This window comes from Ostrinia furnacalis, unplaced genomic scaffold (assembly GCF_004193835.3).
Source record: "Ostrinia furnacalis isolate ACB-3 unplaced genomic scaffold, ASM419383v2 OfSCF4462, whole genome shotgun sequence".
Lineage (NCBI taxonomy): Eukaryota > Metazoa > Arthropoda > Insecta > Lepidoptera > Crambidae > Ostrinia > Ostrinia furnacalis.
In genome coordinates, this window is record NW_021134701.1 from 24,675 (window position 1) to 42,363 (window position 17,689).

General features: G+C 37.8%; 1 protein-coding gene across 10 annotated transcripts in view; it reads right to left on the minus strand.

Moving 5' to 3' along the window:
* Window positions 1–17,689, minus strand: part of Hipk (Homeodomain interacting protein kinase) — a 118,917-nt gene that overhangs the window by 22,775 nt on the left and 78,453 nt on the right. For 8 of the 10 annotated variants that reach the window (XM_028313978.1, XM_028313984.1, XM_028313979.1 and 5 more), the window contains 7 exons: window positions 13,392–13,552; window positions 11,137–11,206; window positions 10,469–10,604; window positions 4,161–4,379; window positions 2,566–2,720; window positions 1,698–1,874; window positions 196–349 (listed from right to left, as the gene is read on the minus strand). In XM_028313978.1, coding sequence (XP_028169779.1) covers window positions 196–349; window positions 1,698–1,874; window positions 2,566–2,720; window positions 4,161–4,379; window positions 10,469–10,604; window positions 11,137–11,206; window positions 13,392–13,552 — 1,072 coding nt within the window. The remainder of the gene's footprint in view (window positions 1–195; window positions 350–1,697; window positions 1,875–2,565; window positions 2,721–4,160; window positions 4,380–10,468; window positions 10,605–11,136; window positions 11,207–13,391; window positions 13,553–17,689) is intronic. The other 2 variants (XM_028313983.1, XM_028313982.1) reach the window with 1 other exon arrangement.

Genomic DNA, 17,689 nt, shown 5'->3' on the forward strand with positions numbered 1-17,689 from the left:
ATTATAAAGAGGTAAAGTTTGTGTGTTTGTATATTTGTTAATTGTAAGGGGTAATCTCGGGATCTACTGATCCGATCTTAAAAATTCTTTCACCAATAGAAAGCCACATTATTGCTGAGTGTCATAGGGTAAAAATTCCACGCGGGCGAAGCCGCGGGCGGAAAGTTAGTAACTAATGTAAAGGGAGAGACTAACCTGTCCAATGTCGTCGAGGCAGTTAAAGATGTACTTCCTAGCCTCCTTGCTCTTGATGCCGGTCTCGAGCTCGTGCTCCTCGGGCGTCTTCAGCCGCCAGAACGGGTACGTGCTGTCCACGTCACGGTAGAAAAACTTGGCCGTCTTGCTCGCGCTGCAATAAATGCGACGTTATGCTTCTTATACACGCTAAGGAATATTACAACCCGTTCGCGGTAAGTTTGCCGGTCCGTGGAATGCGCGTCTCCTCCCCCAACCGCGATTAAACGCAATTAATGTGTCTTATTTTACGCAAATGCACATTTTTTTTATCAATAATAATAAAAAAAATATTTTAAATATAGTTTGTTATAGTTATAGACGCTTCCCTTCGAGTGATGTCATATCGCCAGCGGCAAACTTATCGCGAACGGATAGTACCGTGTCTGTCAAGACAAGACAAGAATTTCGTCGGACCTATCTACGAAAATTCCTCAAACAGTGCCCGCCCGCCGCGGGTCATATCTAGCGAAGACAAGAATTATTTCTTGGTCAGCGCCGGAGCGATGTACACGGTTCGTGTGTAGAAACGACACTAATTCTTGCGTATGCCTCGGCGACTTTTCGAATTTCGTACGCGTGTACATGCGGCCTTATTGCCAATGCAATAGGATATTATGATTGTATTGATGTTTCCTGCACATCACTTTACACTGAATAAACTTCACTATCAACAGGGAAGGATGGCAATAAGTATATTAAAGATTCTAATTAAGATTGTACATTTTTTAACTTATGACGGTAGATTCGAATTAGAATTTTTATGTAAATGTTGAGAAATAAACTAATTTCACTTTTCACTAAAAATCAGCTTTGATTTTCTGCTTATGACGTGGCCTGTTCGAAAGTGAGAGACGTTATGAAGAACTTTGAGCAATCAGCAAGCTCGCCCGCGCCGGTGACTAAAAAGTGCGGCAAACGGAAGTAAGTCAAAACAGCTCCTAATAATAATTTTATAATCGCGGAAATGACGGCAATAACAGCTAGAGTGGAAATAGGCATATCTCTCACCAGATGTAGTGTATTAATTTTAAGTTTTATTATTTGTTGAATTTAAAAAATAATTACGTATTAAAGTTTAACCTATGTAATTAACAAAATAATAATAATTTAATATTCTCATAATATTCAAATTGGGCATTTGATGAGATGAAGACTACGTGTTAAACAAGCTCTATCTATCACCGAAAAGAAGAAGGGAAAAGAGCACCCATATGCCACGTGGTGGACAACCGTTTCAAGGGTTATAGAACAAGTTTAAATCAATGATCAGACAACCCAAGACATTGTCTTGGCCTTTGAACGAGGAAGGAAAACCCCAAATGCCCCCGCGTGTTTCGTTGACCGCCTGCTTACAAGGTCAAGCGTCTATATAGCACATTGCGCGCACTCATATTCCGAAGGAATATTAACTTTATGGAAAGGCACAGAAGAATAAAAAGACGAATATTTTAATTTGTCACCTGTTGAGCATGTGCTCGGTGGGCAGCCCCTGCGTCTGCGAGATGTAGCGGATCTGGTCGTACTCCGACGAGCCGGGGTACAGCGGCCAGCCCAGGAACAGCTCGGCCACGACGCAGCCCAGGGACCACATGTCGATCGCCTCGCAGAACGCCAGCCCCAGGATTATTTCTGGTGCTCTGTAATCAAAATAACACGGTTATAGTTTCTGTGAGATGGAAAAATGTAATTTATTGCGATTCAAAACTGACAATGAACTGCCTCAGTGACCTCAACGTTTTCTTCACTTTGAAATCAGAGTTATGTTTATCATCATAAACAATTCGGTGTCAGTTAGAGATACTTATGCCCGTTTTCACCATCAATCCCTAACTTTTGAGTGACCCCTATGATAACATATAACAGGAATTTGGTTTTCATAGGGGTCACTTAAAAATTAGGGATTAACTGTGAAAACGGGCATAAATAATCTAGTCTAAAGTGACGATGTGGGAGGGATAACATGTGACAAAAAAACAAACGGGTGTAACAAACGGCTGTCACGGTACACAGTACACAAAGCGCATCTGAAGTCTCGCTGACGTGTGACGTCACACCCTGCACCACAAAAGCTTTCTCAGCTATCAAGATCCAGTATAGAGGGCACAATGGGTTTGCAGACTAGACTTGTGACGTCACACATTCAGGGTGTATTGAGATCGATGGGCTGATGATATTATATACAATAGATTGCATACCAACATGTCCCATATCGGGATTTTCGGTGATGTAACCACAACCTTTTTTGAGGACTGGATCCGCGCCTGTCAGTACCAGCTATACCAGCAGTAAGTACTACAATGAAATGTAAAAAACACTCCATGACGTCACCTATAGTATCTGCTCTGCAGGTAGGTGTTGCAGACGGCCTTGCTGACGTGGCTGGCGCTGCCAAAGTCGATGACCTTGACGCGGTAGGGCTGCCGCGCCGGCTCCACCAGCATTATGTTCTCCGGCTTCAGGTCCGCGTGGATGAGGCCCAGTTGCTGTGGACAGGCGAGTGAAGGGTTAAAAACAAATTAACAAAGTATAGATGCGAAACAAGTGACGACAAAAGAAGAATACATTTGTTTTGGAATCTCCTTTCTAAAGCGTTTGTTAGTCGTATACCTCGAAATCAAAAAATCCTTGTAGCTTTTCACCTATTCGCATTTCGCCGCGATATCAAAATTTCTGAATAGATTTTTATTCTTGTAGTATAATTTTTGATCAAAAATCAAAATCAAAAATATTTATTCAGTTTAGACCACAAGTGGCACTTATGAACGTCGTATGACGATCGCTAATTACAATTGTCTAAAAAATTCATAGTAGATTTACTTTCCTGCCTGTCTTCACTGTAGTCGCTTTTCACCTTGATAGATATTTGTTTGTAATGCATTATTACATATCGCGATATTTCCTTTAAAAGCACTATACCTACCTACCTAATTTGTTACTGTTGTAAAAATTTATTCAAAATATATGCGGCTTAATAAATAGGCTATTGATAATACATGCTACATCAAAATTTGCTTGTTGTAAAAATCTGTTAAAAATATATGCTAGTAACAAAATATACTACCGATATTACACGCTACAATAAAAAACGCTATCGCGGCGAAATGCGAATAGGTGAAAAGCTACAAGGATTTTTTGATTTCGAGGTATACGACTAACAAACGTTTCTAAGTTACATTATGTTTTCTATTTTTAGGTCAGTTAACGGAGCCAGTATGGGATCGGCACGGGAGAGGGGTGACTTTGCTATATTATAGTGTGACAGAGCATACAAATCTGAACATCTGAATTTTTGGCTATAACAAAAACACCCCTGCCGCTCTTATACCTCAGGCACTGACTTAGATAACTGCTAGACCTTAAAATACAAGCATCGATATAGTTGGAAACTGACATTGAACTGTCTCAGTGACCTCAACGTTTTCTTCACTTTGGAATCAAAGTTCTAGGTTTATCATCATAAACAATTCGATGTCAGTTCATCAACATTATTTCAGTTACAAGGACGGCTGCTGAACATAGGCCTCCCCCAAATATCCAGATTGGCCGGTTGGTAGCAGCCTGCATCGAGTGCCTTCCTTCCTGACGTCGTTCCTACTTCCTGCCTTAATGACGACGTAAGACATATTGTGGGTAGGCCCTCCACTAGGTGGACCGACGATCTGGTGAAGATCGCAGAAGATGCCTGGATGCGGTCGGCGCAGTGGGGTTACTTTGAAAAATGTTATCTGAAGTTTTTAATATTGACATCCCTCTCATGCAAAGCGAGATGCCAGCTTGAGCGAGAGTGACAGTAGTTTCGGAGTAGCCTTGCAGGACTGGTCGTGGTGGAAACCCTTGGGGAAGGCCTTTGTCCAGCAGTGGACGTCATTTGGCATCACGAACGAGATGCGAAAATCGTTCTTATGCTGATGAGAATAACGTACCTTCAGTTTGAGCAGCGCGGTCAGCACCTGCTGCAGTATCGGCCTAATGTATTTCAGCGGCAGCGGCGAGAACTTGTTCTGCTTGAGGAAGTCATACAGGTTCTGCTCCAGCATCTCGAACACGAGACACGTGTGCGAGCGATGCTGGAAGCACTCGTACGCGCGGACGAAGTTGAACTCGTCCGCCGACTCTTGCGACAAGCGGGAGAGGATGGACACCTGAGGACAAACATAACGATTCGGTTAGATTATTTGAATCATTTGCTGCCAGCAGGGACAGGCAGTATTAAGGCCCAAAATCTGCCATCCGTTACTGTAAAGTTTGAAGAGCTGAACCCTCGATTAATTCTGAGATAGAACACGAATTTTTTTTTTTTTGTAAATAAGACTGCAAATGTAATGTTTTTTTTTATTTTCATATCAGCAAATAATTCCGAAATTAGTTGTGGCGTCCGTTGTTTGCCATGTCGGTAGCAAAAAGTGTCTACGTTTGTGGAGTCTTTTCTAGATAAGTATTTAGATTACATTTATTTATAATGTAAAAGGATATTATATTTCTCCATGGAGCATGTATGCATGCATCTAACTCTAGAAGGAAGTTGTAAAATTCGACAAAAACTGACATTAAACTGTCTCAGTGACCTCAACGTTATCTTCATACAAGAATCAAGAGTTAGGTATATCATCATAGACAATTCGCTGTCAATTATTTAGATGCTATATTTATATTTACTTATTTTTTTGAAAATTGAAAATACCTTAATGCCTAAGGTGGGAATCGAACCCACAACCCTTCGTTTGACGTCGACTGCTCTGAACCATCTGAGCTACTTAGGCATTAATGTGAACCCGTCGAAATTTTCAAGTGTAGTAACCGCTTTTTTACGGCCAGCGTTTTTCATTTTGAATAATAAAAACAATTTTTAAATGAAAATTTAATTAGAGATAAGCTTATCCCTAAATAAATAGGTATTTTTTATTTACATTGCACGGTTGTACTTGCATACATGCTCCACTGGCATTGACCCATCGTCAATATACAAAGAATCGTACGATACGATATTGTTTTTAAGTAGACAAACACAATAACATCTATGAAAAACATCTGTATTTATTATTTTATTTCTCTCAGCAGTACAGTAATCAAGGTAAGCCAAAGAATGGTTGTTGCGCCTTCCGAGTAAGGTCACCGCGTTGCACATTAGTGAAGGCGTGATAGGAAACACGACTTAATACGGAACTAGTCATTATAATTATTGACAGACATTATTTTAAATGCACGCGTAAAATGGATAGTAAAGTAAATAAATGGTTACGATTTTCTAGCAAATTTTTAACAGTAATGGATAAAAAAATGAAGTAATAAACAGTCCTCGACTGCGAAAAAAAAATGCCCTACTCGGTATTCGAATCCGGCAGCTGCCATTGTAATTCAGTACGCGAACCACAACAACCATACCAGATTACAAATACTTTACATTAATCATTTGATAAAGGTGCTTTAGTATGACAGCAAGTTTACGATAAACAACAGTTTTGTTTCTATAACAACGCGACATGCAGTCTAACGACTAGAAAACATTGTTTGTCAGTCTATTAACATTCCTTAGCACAAAACACAGGTACGTTGCATATCAGACTATACATTTCTGTTGGAAAATCAACCCTACTCCAACGACATAAGATGCTCTGTGATTACCTTGATGTGCCGCCGTCCTATGGCCTGTAATTACAGGAAAGTTCGGCCATTAACCCATGACGTTGAACTTATGCTAATTAGTTAGTGAACTAGGCGAAACATTTCAAATGTCACGCAAATAACTTCCATAGAACTATGCCCGTGGACATATTTCGACATGCAATGTGATTTGAATCATGGTTGCTAGTGACCATGTTATCATTCGAATTTGAACATAGACAAACCATTGTTTTATCTATTGTTTTGGTATGGTGAAATTTGGATTTCACTATGAATGAGGCGTTAATAAAAGAGTATTATCTTATGGGTTCATCATGACACCGAGTAAATATCATATTTGAGAAATAGTGCTATGAAAAATTCGGATCAGCCAAACAGCTTAGAATAAACATTGAACTTGTAGGATAAAGGTTGAGGGAATACGGGAATAAAAAGTTAATACATCAACTAGGCAAACTCATTTTCAGCATACAGGTTATTAAAGGGACATAGAAGTCACCTATACAATATCTTATGCCTTGTTTAAATAATATGCCAGGTTGTTTAACGAACAGTCTACACGTGTACACCGTTTAATCACCACATTGAAAACATTAATGACGTCATAGTGTTTTTCAGCCGTTCTCGGATTCTTTTCAGTGTCCAATCTTTGCATCGGTTTATTTGAATTGGTTTGAATAACAAAGGCTGGCGTCATGGCTCCATTTGTGCAAACTCGGGCGCAAGATAACATCTGCAATGTTCTGAATTGAAAAGATAATTTAACTTATCAACAAGCAAAATGTAATGCTCACTAAGGTTCTTTCTAGCCTCGCCTCGATTCAAGAAGAAGAAATATCAAATGATAAATACGATTTGATCTAAACATCTAAGCAAAGTAAATGAAACAACCCAGGGACTTTTGCTTAGTGACATTCTTCTTTATCAATGCGCAACAACTACAACTTCTTTATCTGTGTTCAAGAGTTGTGGATGCTCTATCAGACATTTTCATCCCGGATTCCCTCCCAACATCCCACTAAACACGACCTTTATTTATCACAAAAGCAATCCATTAGCGTTTACTACATCTGGCCCAGAGCTGCGCAGTCATAACCGAGCGCGGCGCGGACGCCACAATTCGCAGTAAAGTTAACGCCGGTCGCAAACTACCCGTTTAATTGTACCTCCGAGACGTTAACTACTCAAGAGCCCATATAAATTGGTATGTTCGAGCCAAAAATCAGGTCGGCTAGTATAATACCAGTGGAATGGGCAGGACTATCAAGTTGTAAGCCTATGACAGTACGTCGCGTAACTCGTTGGTTTATTACAATGCATAGCGACTCGCGGTCATATATTGCGTTGCGATGTGAGACAGTCACTAGTTAAATGTTACATTAAAATTGACCGAAATTATAAGGAGAAAATTCTACACTATCTATCGGAGTGGCGTTTATTAGTGCATTCCTGAATAACACACAAAGTTTAGTAGATTCTCTTTTACTCAATCGCATACACTATTTACCAGATGTTTAACCTGCTAGCATAAAAAATACAGTGAAGAATCGCGGAAATGCTATAATGAAATGCCAATATTGTGTTCGCACTTCATTGCATTTTTCCTCTCGAAGAAAACTATTTCTGATATTAAAGCAGCAGCGTAAATAAATTCTCTACATTTTAATATGCATTCTTGTATTCTATTTCTAAGATTTATTTTAGAGGCATAGTCATATTCAGTCATCAATATAAATTGATTTGACGTGAAAGTTTGAGTGTTTGTTTATTCGGATAGCTGTTGGCGTTGACTGTATAAATATAAGATAGAGTGGATTGTTGGGTTTTTATAAAGGTCTAGCCGGCGAGTGACGGCACTCCAGAAGGTAAACACAAACGTTGGAGCCGCGCCAACGGCCGATAATGGATCGAGCTAACTGCTTCTGGGAACCACTCCGAGGACTAACCTGCCTTTCATTAATTACTAAATATACCTTTTTGTATCAAATCTGGCAACGGAACAAGACCTTTTGGGTAATAGAAATAGCGGTTCACTCAGTCAGTACCTGAGAAATAGGAACGGGAGGGGTAACATTGACATATTATGACATGACAGAGCATACAAATCTGAAGCATATCTGAAGCATATCTGAAATCACAAAATAAATAATAATAAATCCTTGGACATTTTACACTGCGCTTCTAGTCCCAAACTGAGCAAAGCTTGTACTATGGGTACTAGACAACGGATATAAACATACTTAAATACTTTTTTTTGTAAATACATACCATACATATTATACATAGAAAACACCCTCTTGTGCCGCTCCCATGCCTCAGACAATGACTGAGTAAAGCGCTAGGGCCTATACTACCACCCAAAAGGCTTCGAACAACTATAAATACATTTCCAGCGAGTAATTGTATTTTGCTTATCAGAATTGTATTGTAAGAAGAAAGTAAGAACCAATGGCACCAATCCCTTTTAAATAAATGAATAGAAAGTATCCCTATAAATAGGCACGACACAAATAGGCACATTCTGGCACTAGTACAAATGTTTGTTGTAATCTGGACTGGATCATAACTCAGTAGTCATAACTTTTATTTATTACAGTACAACATAATTACTTTTATATGATTTGCTCAGGCCGTCTGACAAATTAATTTTAGTACAGTGGTGGTAAATTATTATTTTGGATTATTTTCAATGACCGGTCAATTTCGTACTTGACAGCATTAATTCTTTAACTTTTCATTGTCCTTTGTTATTTACTTAGGAAAGAAAAGCCACAAATACACGCGCGAATGACGCAACATAGTGGGTCATGATAAGAACTAAAATCTTTTTTGATCCAGCTAGAGTATAATCAGCTATTATGCTGAAAAATTGCGTGTCTCTTAAACTGAATAAAACATAACTAGATCGATTGTTCGAAATCAAATTTCCGAGTCAAATATTGAACAGCATGATCCTGGCGCGGCCTTGTTTACGCCGTATTTATAGGAACGTCAACAAGGATAAACGCTACTGCGTACTGCGCATTAATTCAAATTAATTTATAAATTCAGAACGTGGAACCGGGTCAGATATATAGAGTTGTAAGAAAATCGAATCTTTTTAGTCTTCATTTCTAGACTTGAGTCTATTTTCAAGACTAGGACTCGTTAGTCACATGAATCCGAATCCTTTGAGTCTTCTCAGTCCTTTTAAGTCCTTTTCGAGTATTTTAAGTTCGTCGAGTTCTTTTTATTTACTTCAAACTACAGGTATGGATTTAGGCCTCGGTCATGAGTTCTTTTTGGCATGTCTAGTCTTTTTACAAGACTAAAAATTCTGACAGACTTGACTCTGAATTCTGATTGACTTGAAATAGAATTCTGAAAGCTCTTAGTTTTATTTAAGACTCGAGTCTTCAAAAATAGCTCAAGTTTTATTAAATAAGACTCGAAGACTTGAGTTTCTTACAACACTAGTCAGATACGATCCTATAAAATGGAGGTCGTCTTCGTAAGGTGAGGGACGTTATGACCACCTTGGTATCCAGTGTTGCTAGAAACTTCCACATAATGTCTCGTTAATAGAAAATGAGGTAGGTATAGCTTGGAAATGTAGTCTGCACTGAGGAGGTCTGAATAAAATATTATGTTGATTCTTTAACATTTGAATCTCTGTTGAGAATTTTAGATCATATTAAGAGTTCATGCCTACTTTCGTACATTGTTAAAACTTTGAATTTTAGTAAATAAATCAGTATGAAACGTTATATTAAGACAGCAAGATCTACTAAACCTGGGTAGAGACAGTCAGTGATGGCTCCCGACTTTAATTAACTCTATATTTTTAGGTAAAAGCAATTTAAAATCACGCGCGTGACTTGGGGTAACATAATTTTAATGAGTTTAGTAATTTGTTCCAAGCAATTATACGCCCGTATAAACAAACGTTACTATGAGGTTTTACAGTGCGCGTGGACGCACAGGGTGACACACGAACCAATCACAGAGCTCTATTCAACGCTGTGCGTTCGAATTGCTGCTTTGTGTGCTTAAGTGAAGTCGTGTGAAGTGAAGACGGGTAGTCTCAGAAAATATACACAACTATATTTCGTTTACCTATTTCATGGTCAATTATTATTTTTATGAAAAGGAAGTCCATCAACATCAATAAGTGTCATCAGAATTTCATTTTGGTAATAAAATCGAAAAACTGACAGCTGAAATTCATTTTAGCGATTTTAATAAGAAACTCGATAATATCACTATAGAGATTAGAGACGTCTGTATTCGTGAAAATATTTTGAATATTTATGTTTTAGCCAGAAATTATAACGTGTTTTCAACAAGTATTACTAATGAACCAATTAACCGTGGTGTCAATTTTCAAGTTTTATAACATTCATTATGATTATTTTTATACTGGAAAACAAGAGCCTGAGTGGCGAAAGAAATGGTGAACCATTTGCTGAATTAGACTTGATGTTCTATAAAATTAAATTAAAAATCGGTGGTCTGCGCCTAGGCTAAGGAGTTAGTTCCAGTCCTGACCTCGTATCCTAGTTTTAAAATAACTTGAACAAGATATGAAACGCGACACTTAATGCTATAAACCAGTGAAAGGAGGACTCACCTCAATCTGCCCCTGGCGAGCATAGCTGGGGTGGTTCTTGAGGATCTTGATGGCGACTATCTCATTGGTGCCCTTCTTCCAGCATTTCACCACCTGCCCGAAGGTGCCTCGCCCGAGGAACTCCAACACCTCGTACCTGGAATACCAGGCGTTATGTTTATAGTATAAGTCAAGATAAAAAAGTACAAACATTTGTTTTTTTTCGCACGCAAAAAATTAAGGACTTGCCACCCGGTGATTGTAGTCCAGTGGCGACAGCATTTTGGTGATAATCACCATCAACATACGCTACACTTGATGATGATCAACGGGTAAAGCATCTCCGTGCGTGAAAACTTCCAAGCACTACAAATTACTAATTACTCATTTTTTTAAGTATGCTAATTTTGATAAGCGGCCAATCGGGAGCTTATTTTGAATCGCCTATTGGACGAGGTGTTAAGCACCTCGTACTACACAACTATGAGATGATTGTAGCTCAGTGGCTGCCCAAGTCTTCGTGGCATCCTGTGGCTGAAAAGATTATGATTTCTTTTTATGGCGAGAGTGAATAGGCACTTACAGGACAAATATGTACCATCCTAGATTGCATCTTACTTAACATCAGGTACGATTGCGGTCAAATACCTGACTTATCCTACATAAAAAAAAATGTTATTTCCACTCACCGATTGGACGAGCTGTAAAGAACCTCGTGCTGCACCAACTGGTAGTCGCCATCGCCACCGCAACCGGATCCTGCTCGGCCAACGAGTGGAAGTGGATTGTCGCAGGAGCGCAGGACGAGGCCGCCACCGCATGTACAGGGCATACGAAATTTCGATAGTTAGATTCTGTATAAATTAATGGCAAGGGGACACGTGCAAACGATTGAGAGAGATGTAAATGAGTTATTTTTTTTTGTTTATTAATTTAAATATTTTCAGTAACTTATTATTGGCGATAACTGCTTCACAATTTGATGAAAATCAGTGCAAGAAACTTGCATCTCAGCAAATTACAAAGGGATATGAAATGCAAACGACTAATAGAGAGCACCGAGTTACCCAATATTGACTGTTACTACGAATATAAAGTTACATGCTACTTTATAAGACTTTATTCGTATTTTTATGTCTCAAAACACGTCCCAAAAATATCTCGCTACTACTTCTGGACAAAAATATCGGCTGACGCTGAGAAGACATAGAATTTGGAAACTAAACATCCGGATTTAAATGACAAACACTTAAAAATTTACTCAATTATAATACGAGGTCAGTAGCATTTTGAGCATTAACAAACAAGGCAATATACAAGTAAATGTGCGCAGTTTCACATATCTCATACTGTTAGCGGTAGGCCGCGGACTGTCGCTCAGTCGTTTGCTTTGACCCCAAACATACTAATTAATGGTTCAATTAAAATTTCAAATAGCTATGACACTACATTGGAGAACTGAAGTCAAAGCGTTCATTCTTAAGAGGAGGGAGGGGAGACAGTATAAGAAGTTTAGAAGTCTAGATGTATGGGTATTGTGTGTGTTCATTATGTTTCTTTCTTTCTTTCTTTTCTAATGAACATACACATACAAGAATTTAAAGGAAATATTTCGTGAAGGAGTCGTCTAGCTAGATTTTCGGCAATCTAGTATACACGAACAACACGAGTGACGTCATTAATTAAGCCAAACCTGGCACAGAACGGGAAAGTGAAAGAGTTACTAAATCGGGAGACGACCCCGAACTGTACTAGCCAAATATAGCAAAACTGTTCCACGTTCGGGATACGGCTAGATTTAAAATTTATAATCGTTGAGCTTCGTGTGTACTCGAGTGCCGAGATGTGCATCGGACAAAAGGCGGTGCATGAAAGTTCAAACAAACTACAGGTTCGGTTCTCAAAACACCCACGCCGCTCGCATTGTTACCTCCTGTCGGTTGGTTGAATTTTTATACAACATTCCGGTATTCCGGTACAGAGCCAGACAATCGTAAGGAAGCGTGTATAGTCAGCGGCGATAGACTTGGGCAATCTTGCACTTTATGACCGACAAAGACTGACGCCAAACTTTCTATGGTTCTAGTAAATCAAGTTAGTAGATTTTTAGTAAGTAGATTTTTATCATAATTTTATGTACAAAATTGCTGATGTTTATTGACGCTGACTATACGGGTTCGCTTTTAACTTCAGAGTAATCGTAGACTATTCAAACAACAATTACAAATAATATAAACCCCTACCAGTTATTATAAACTACTCAAAGTGTTGGTAATAGCTTAACTTTCATACAAGTTTAATAACTCTACAAATTATTATGTATGTGTTTGAATAAACCACGATTACCTGAAGTATTGAAATGCAAATGAAACGTTCGCACTTACAACTGGCAAGCTCTATTATTATTTATGCACTCTAAATAACTAAGACATAAATAGTTTTGTTGTTATGAGTGCGATATTATTATAAGCATGTTTAGTGTAACAATGTTCAGAGTGCCTGGTTTTACTAAGTACGATGAGTTTAACATTTAACAACTAAATAAATTGCATATTACCAATAAGAATTTTCGCTAAATCAACTTTTTGATGTGATTATTTATTATTATTATCGCAAATTTAGTTTAATTAATAGCGCAATAATTTTAAATGCACTAGGAAAATCAACTATTTATTTAAATGGCCTGTGTTATACTTTAAAATAAATAATATGCCAAGACTCAGGAGCAGAGTTTGTGAATGTGATTGACAGAGCTGATTTATGATGCGTATCGTAAAATTTGTTAAATTAACCTACAATTTGGGCGCGAATGAAACCCAACCAAGGCGTTTCGTCGAGAGTTAGTGTTGGAGTTAGGTGTTTGCGAAATGTAGCGTTGGTTTGGTAGATATTTGTTGAGTGTAGCGTTAGCGTAAAGGAGGTAACAATAATTGGTTGACATTACGTTTGTGGTTACCTTGCGGCTGGGGCGGGTGGTTGGCCCCGCCCGCCGCCAGCTGCTTGCTGTGGGCCGTCGTCGTTGCGGCCTGGGGAGCCGTCTTGTGTCGCGCGCCCGCCGCGCCACTCGGGATTTGGGCGCGCACCTGCTCGCTGCTATCTCCGACACTGTGGACAGACGACGCTAATTAAGGATGGTAATTAATTGGGGTAGGACGATAAATAAATAAATCTTTGGACAATTTCACACAGCGCCAGCTAGCCCCAAAGTAAGCAACTTAATGCTTGTGTTATGGGTGCTAGCTTAACGGGTATACTACTTATATACTTTTTTTTTTAAATACATAAATATTATACATAGTCACACCCAGACCCGTCACAGAAATTAAAATTCATTATTTCAATTTCTGCCCGGCCGGGAATCGAACCCGGGACCTCTCGGCATAGTAGTCCGTTCTGAACCACTACACCAAACGGCCGACGATGTGCGACAGAATAACCCCGTGAACGCTAGTGATGTTAGCTGGCAGCGGTGAGGGCCACAGCTCATGTAAATCCCGTTAGAGTTCACACTTGTATTTTATGAGAGTACCATTGTAACTTAGACCAGTGCTGCCCCCGATAGTCGAAAAGGCGCATATAACTTTTTTCGGATATGAACTAAACTAAATGTAGCTAAGAATTATTTTCCGTTTTGATGTTAGATGCGCCCTTTCACCTATCGGGGGCAGTGTGTGCACGGCTCTTTCTGCGGCTATTTACTTAAATTTCTAGTAAGTAATTGCCTGATATGTAGGACTAAAGCTCGCTTAATGGGTATTTTAGCTTTATCTACTCCCTACAGTAAAAGATTACTATTCTTCCGAGGACTTTTAGAGATGTTAGCGCAAGCCCGGTCGTGAAGTGCCTTTGGAAGTATTCCATGACCTCGTCTCCACCAACGAAATGGTAATTATCTTCCCTTTAATAGCTTATTGAGCTGTAAGGACTTCTAGGGTGAAGTGGAGGTCACCTCACTACGCAGTGATGGATGTGTGCTCGGCGACGCGACGCACAGTGGTCAATTTTAAGAATTTTTAAACGTTAAATACTTTTATTTTATACATAATTTAGGTATGTGAAAGTCATCCCTTAATGATTACGACTTCTGGTTCTTGTAACAAATTTAGAACTTCAGCTGACAAGGTGTTCTTATTATTCACGGTTATAGATCTCATATTAGACATGATGGGATCTGAAGATAGAAGCAGTATTTTAATGAGATCTTCATTGTTTAGTTGTCTGGTCATTTTTCTGGTGTCTTTATGGCGACTTTCTTGCGAGTCCTCTCCGAGCATGCCGATTGGTAGTATGAAATTGTCTATGATGTTTTTGCCGTGTACTAAAACTTTATGAACGGTTGGTGTCATAGAATACCAATTATAAAGATCAACATATTTCATAGCAGTGTCTTTAGCATATTCTCCGAATTTGACGCTATTTATTTTGTAACCAGAGATAAGGGTTTTTAAGATGATACTGAACCTCTCAATTAGATCGCTATCAATTCCGGTAATATTTGACGATATACTTACCCGGATTAGCAAAGAAGCATCTAGCAGTATTGCCATCATTGCTGTTCCCGAACCCAGGCTTAGGAACATCAACTACCAAACCAAGTTACTCCTTGAATTGCGTTTGAATGTGTACTTTTCTTTCTGCTACAATTTTCTTGTTTATTTCGCCACGAGATTGTTTATTTCTTATTGTATTTTTTACGAAATATGTAACAGACACTCATAAAATCCTATGAAGGCATGTGAAGGTGACATTTCGCAATTTTTTACTGTTTTGAGCTGATTTCAGCCACAATCTTGAAGTAATTGTACAAAAATTATGAATTGCATTTTGAAAAATTTTTTGGTTTGTTATGTTCAATTCTGATACTCCAATAGAGTCTAAAATAAAGTTGAACAATAAATCTTTGCTATTCTGGGACATCAGCTTCATCGGAGGATTTTTTGATAATAATTCAAATAATTCCATGTTTTTGATAGCACTTCCATTGCCTAAAAAATTGAAAAAATCCAATGAAACTGCAAATTTCTGCAAATAAAACTGATATTTTTGAATAGGTAACACTTCAGCCTATGACCAAATAACAAAAGTTTTTATTTCTAATTAGTTCCTAAAAACGTATGTTCCTTTTTATCTGCTAAATATGTATAAAAACGGTAGTCAAATTCCCTATTTATTTATGATATGAAAATCTGCAAGATTTTAAATTGTTAATATGAAAATAGGATGTACTGACCTTCACTAATTATCACCATTTTTTACTAAACTCACTATTGGATAGGTATTTAGCAAATAACAAAAGAAAACTCGCACAAATCCGTCTATCTTAAAATAGAAATACTACAACACACAGATTATTAACTTTAAATTAATGAATCTTAGGAACCGATAAGAGTACACTGATGATATTTCTTTATAATGTAAACAACTAACCCTAAAATAGAAATATCGTTTATTTTTCGGCTTACCTGCACATTGATAAAGTTGAATTTTCTACCGCTAAAGTTTGAAAATTGACCACAGTGCGACGTATAAAAATAATGAACATTGTTGAAATAAATAAAAATATTAGAATTATTAAGGAGCCTGATATTTGTCCATGCTGGATTTTTTCCAATAAAAGTTCCTTGTAAAATAATTTTATAACATGAAAGGAACATTTAATATCTGGTTACAAAATACACGGCCATTGCAAAAACGAGATTCTGATTCAGAGTTGTTTATCACTTTTATAGGATGTATGTCGATAACACAGTCACCTAGTTAGGTGGGCTCAGTTATCGACTAAATGCGTCAAGTATCAAGATATTTATTTTTACTGTCATCAAGACCAATGACGTCATTGGATCGGATTTAGACGATGTTTCTGTTAATTATAGTTATAGGTTTAATATAATCGAGACTCAAAAACAGTTTTTAAACTAGGTACCTATAATTAGGCCACGTTGCTAATTTCCTATTAAATAATGTTAGCGAAAAAAAAATTGAAGATAGCTCAAGCTGCAATAAAGCTGCCTAGTAAGACTTACTTAATTTTTACAGCATGCATTTATATCACGTTTTAATTAGCAAAAAGTTAATTTTATTCCGAGCCCACTATTTCATAAGACAATTTATTTGCTACACGACAAATCTCGTGTAAATATCAATTAACCTTAATGAAGCCTGGTAGATAAGATAGTTTGTAGAAATGTAGGTAAGTTCGTTGACCCCGTTAGCCCTATTAGAGCCGGCGATATAAGACCACACCGACGACAAAAATAAACATACAACTACATGTGCCTGTCAGCATCCAATTACATGTAGATTTCCTGGTAAAACAGCAGGCAACAGAAAAATAAGCCATTATCTATATGGAATTATACTCGTATCTAGTCATAATAAAATCATACTAAAATCAGAAACGGTGGAACTAACGTCGGTCACAATTGAAGATTTTGTGCACAGACTTACGGTTATGGTTTTCCATTCCTATAACTCGGGTATACTTTAAAAGACACTAGAATATCGACTAAGAAAGAATTTTCCGAAATACGATGGCTAATGAAAATTCCCTTATCTACTACATAATAAAGACCCCACGCGCGGACACCACCTGGTATTTTTAAAGTATATTGTCTTCAACATACAATTGGATTAAAATCTAAAAATAGAAGATGATAACAAGGATAGTCTAGCTAGACAATGAATGTCACCTACTCGTCTAAAAGTAAACAATAGACTCACTATCGCAGACACTACGCACGAATTTGACGCTGAAGTTTGAAAGCAAAAGGGGTGCTTGTAGACAATGCTCTAAGCACAAAAGAAAAGATAAAAAGGATTTGCTAGCAAATAAAGCTTTTTCGAGACACTTTTAAAAGTTTATTAACATCAATGGGTAATAATAAGTGCCCAGTAAATTTTTAGAAAATGTTTTAAAACTTTTATAGCATTCCCGGCATTATAATAGAGAAATCCCCGCACTTGCGAGTTGATTATTTCTGTTGCAAAATAGCCACTATTACAACTACATAAGTTGCTATTTTGTACCCTGTGGTGGACAAAAAATTTGCTGGCAGCCCCGTGCACGGTGCACACCTGTTTCGAATTACTAAAGAAAAAAGATTACAATAAAAATTTTGGATTTTATTTCATTCATGCCATGATTTGAAAAATGTTGATTTAGGTGAAAAAAGGTATAAAAAGAGAAATTAGGATTTGTCCAATATGTATGAATTCGACTAGTTCGATATAGTCAGTTAATGT